The sequence below is a fragment of the Octopus bimaculoides genome, chromosome 17, assembly GCF_001194135.2.
Source record: "Octopus bimaculoides isolate UCB-OBI-ISO-001 chromosome 17, ASM119413v2, whole genome shotgun sequence".
Lineage (NCBI taxonomy): Eukaryota > Metazoa > Mollusca > Cephalopoda > Octopoda > Octopodidae > Octopus > Octopus bimaculoides.
In genome coordinates this window covers 27919079-27921700 of record NC_068997.1, presented here as the reverse complement: position 1 = coordinate 27921700, position 2622 = coordinate 27919079, and the positions used below count along the sequence as shown (strand labels likewise).

Sequence of the window (2622 nt, the reverse complement as noted above, 5' to 3'; positions counted from 1 at the left end):
ATATATATATATATATATATTGTTTCTTTTTAAATACACTACTACATCTAAAACAAAAAAGACGATATGCTTGCTCACACTTTTAATTATATAAGCATTATAAAAAAAAAACTCGTTAGCTTTACTTACCTTTGTATCCTCCAGGTGTGTTGAGGTGTTTATTAATTTGGAGATGGTTCAACGTGGCCCAGTAGTATTCATCCGGACTGGAGATGTCTTGCATCCATTGAAGAAGATCTCGAGCTCGTTTGTCAAAGAGAATATACTGGACAAAACTCTTGCTGAACACGCCATACGCGCTACCTTTGACGATTGTGATCTTGTGTGGCGGTGGTGTTTTCCTTTTGTTCGTCCGTTTGATGTAACTAGTTTCGTCTTTACGTGAAAAGTAAATTGCATGACGGTATTGATATCGTTCTGGTAGCATCCGCTTTCCAGTGATACCTTCGATATCATTGGCTCCATTATAGACCTTCAGAATCTCTACGAGTTCAGCGTTGGTTTTAAGCGGGTACACTTGACTAGGTAGGTTGATAAAATATTTCCAACTGCCGTTTCTCGATATGAGATCCATCATGCAGTTGATGTCGGCTTGCAGACGAGAAAATGATGAATAGACGACCTCTTCAAGTTTGGAAGCGATGAATACATTATCAAAACACGTGACCAATTGTATGACTGCATAGTGGAGTTGGAACGGTGACTTGGCATCGATATGCAAACAGTACCAGTTATGAGGCCGATAAATGGCACGTAAAAGTTTTTCAACTTGGACAAAATCTTTATAAAACAAAATGCTGTAAGCAAGTGGGAACTTATGTTCTTCCGGAGAAATATCTAGAATATAATTGTGTTTCTTTTTAAAGCTATCACAGTCTGAAAACTGTCGAAGGATTTCATCTTCCGGAGTTGGCTTCATATCCTTCATCACATTCAATGCATGCACTAATTCTGTTTCGTTCATGTTAAAGATGGCTTCACAGTTTACCGTCTTTACGAGACGGTTTTCCGGATCACAATAAGACGGCCGATTATCTGACGCCTTTCGAATCGTGCCGCCTGCATGACCCGACCCGCCAGAGTCTCTGTCGTCTGCCGAAGTGTATTTCCTCATTACGTGACTTGAAAAAGAGTTCAGTTTGAAGACTGCATATGTGAAGGTACAAGTACCAGTAAAGAACAGGACTATTAACAACTTCTTCCATTTCCGACTGATACTGCTCATGGTTTTGTTCCGTTTCCGTTTTCCTCCGCTCTGTTTTTTACGGGAACTGGGCCGTGACGATGATCGTTTCGACCTGAAAATGTAGATTGCCATATATAAATATACATATATATACACATATATTCATAGTTTCTGATTTAGGTACGAGGCCAATAATTTTAATGGAAAGGGGCGAGTCGATTGAATCGAGCCCAACACTCGACTGTTTGTATACTTTATCGACCCCGGGATTGGATGGAGTAAATAAACAATGAAAGTGACCTTGCCAGGATTAAAACTTTGAACATACAACAAATATTGCAAGGCATTTTGTTCGACCGTCGAAAGGCTTTGTCAATCCAGCGCCCTGGATAGGCATACGCACGCACACGTGCGCGCGTGCACACACACACACACACACACACACACACACATATATATACATATATATAAATACACACACACACACACACACACACACACACACACACATATATATATATATATATATATATGCATATAGACCAGCAGATAAATATTACACACTTAATGGTCTTCAAAAATACATTTATTTTTTGCGCTCTTTCCTTTTCTCTTCATTACTTATTTCTTCTCTATACTCTAATTAATCTCCGTGTTTAAATATATACACACAACATTAATCAATATATACATAAATATATATTATCGACTATATATAAATACAGCTACAATATTATATTATCAGTGCTTCAAATATTTCGCCAATAAATGAACATAACATCAGATCATTAATAAGTTCTAGTTGTGACACTATAAGTAGCTTTACAAAACGTTTTAACTTCTGGTGAACACTCGGGCTTAGTTATCAATGTTCATTTGGTCCAGTCTAGAATACTTGATCACAAGTAATACATAAGACATGCGTAGCTATTGTTCCCGTGCGTGTGTATTATCACTTAGTATAATATTTATTTCTCTCCCTTTCTCCCGCTGTTTGTCTAATTACCTTTCCCTCCACCTCTCCTCTCTCTCGCTCACTTTCAGTATGTGCATGTAAGTGCATGCCTCTGTGTGTGTATATTTGTTCATCTAGGAATATATGTATTTTTTAATATGTATGTGTGTGTTCATGCGTGTGTGCGCTTGTGTGTGTAAGTGTATATATAGAGAATTCTATGCATGCTTATTATTATATTGTATTAAGCTGCGTTGTTTTGTGATCGGTATATTTACTATTTTATATAAATATGAACCCAAGTACACACAATCATATATATTCACAATCGTACACACACACATACACACACAAGCACACACATATATGTGTATACATGTACGTATGTATAATATGTATATATGTTCATGTATATATGTATGCATATATGTAAGTCCGTATGTATATATATATATATATATATATATATATATATATATAT

The 2622-nt window shown here is 36.4% G+C and overlaps 1 protein-coding gene across 1 annotated transcript in view; it reads right to left on the bottom strand.

Moving 5' to 3' along the window:
• LOC106872655 (beta-1,3-galactosyl-O-glycosyl-glycoprotein beta-1,6-N-acetylglucosaminyltransferase) overlaps nt 1-2622 on the bottom strand; it is a 38537-nt gene that overhangs the window by 15801 nt on the left and 20114 nt on the right. Inside the window, exon 2 of the mRNA XM_014919718.2 lies at nt 130-1298. Coding sequence (XP_014775204.1) covers nt 130-1225 — 1096 coding nt within the window. The 5' untranslated portion in view covers nt 1226-1298. The remainder of the gene's footprint in view (nt 1-129; nt 1299-2622) is intronic.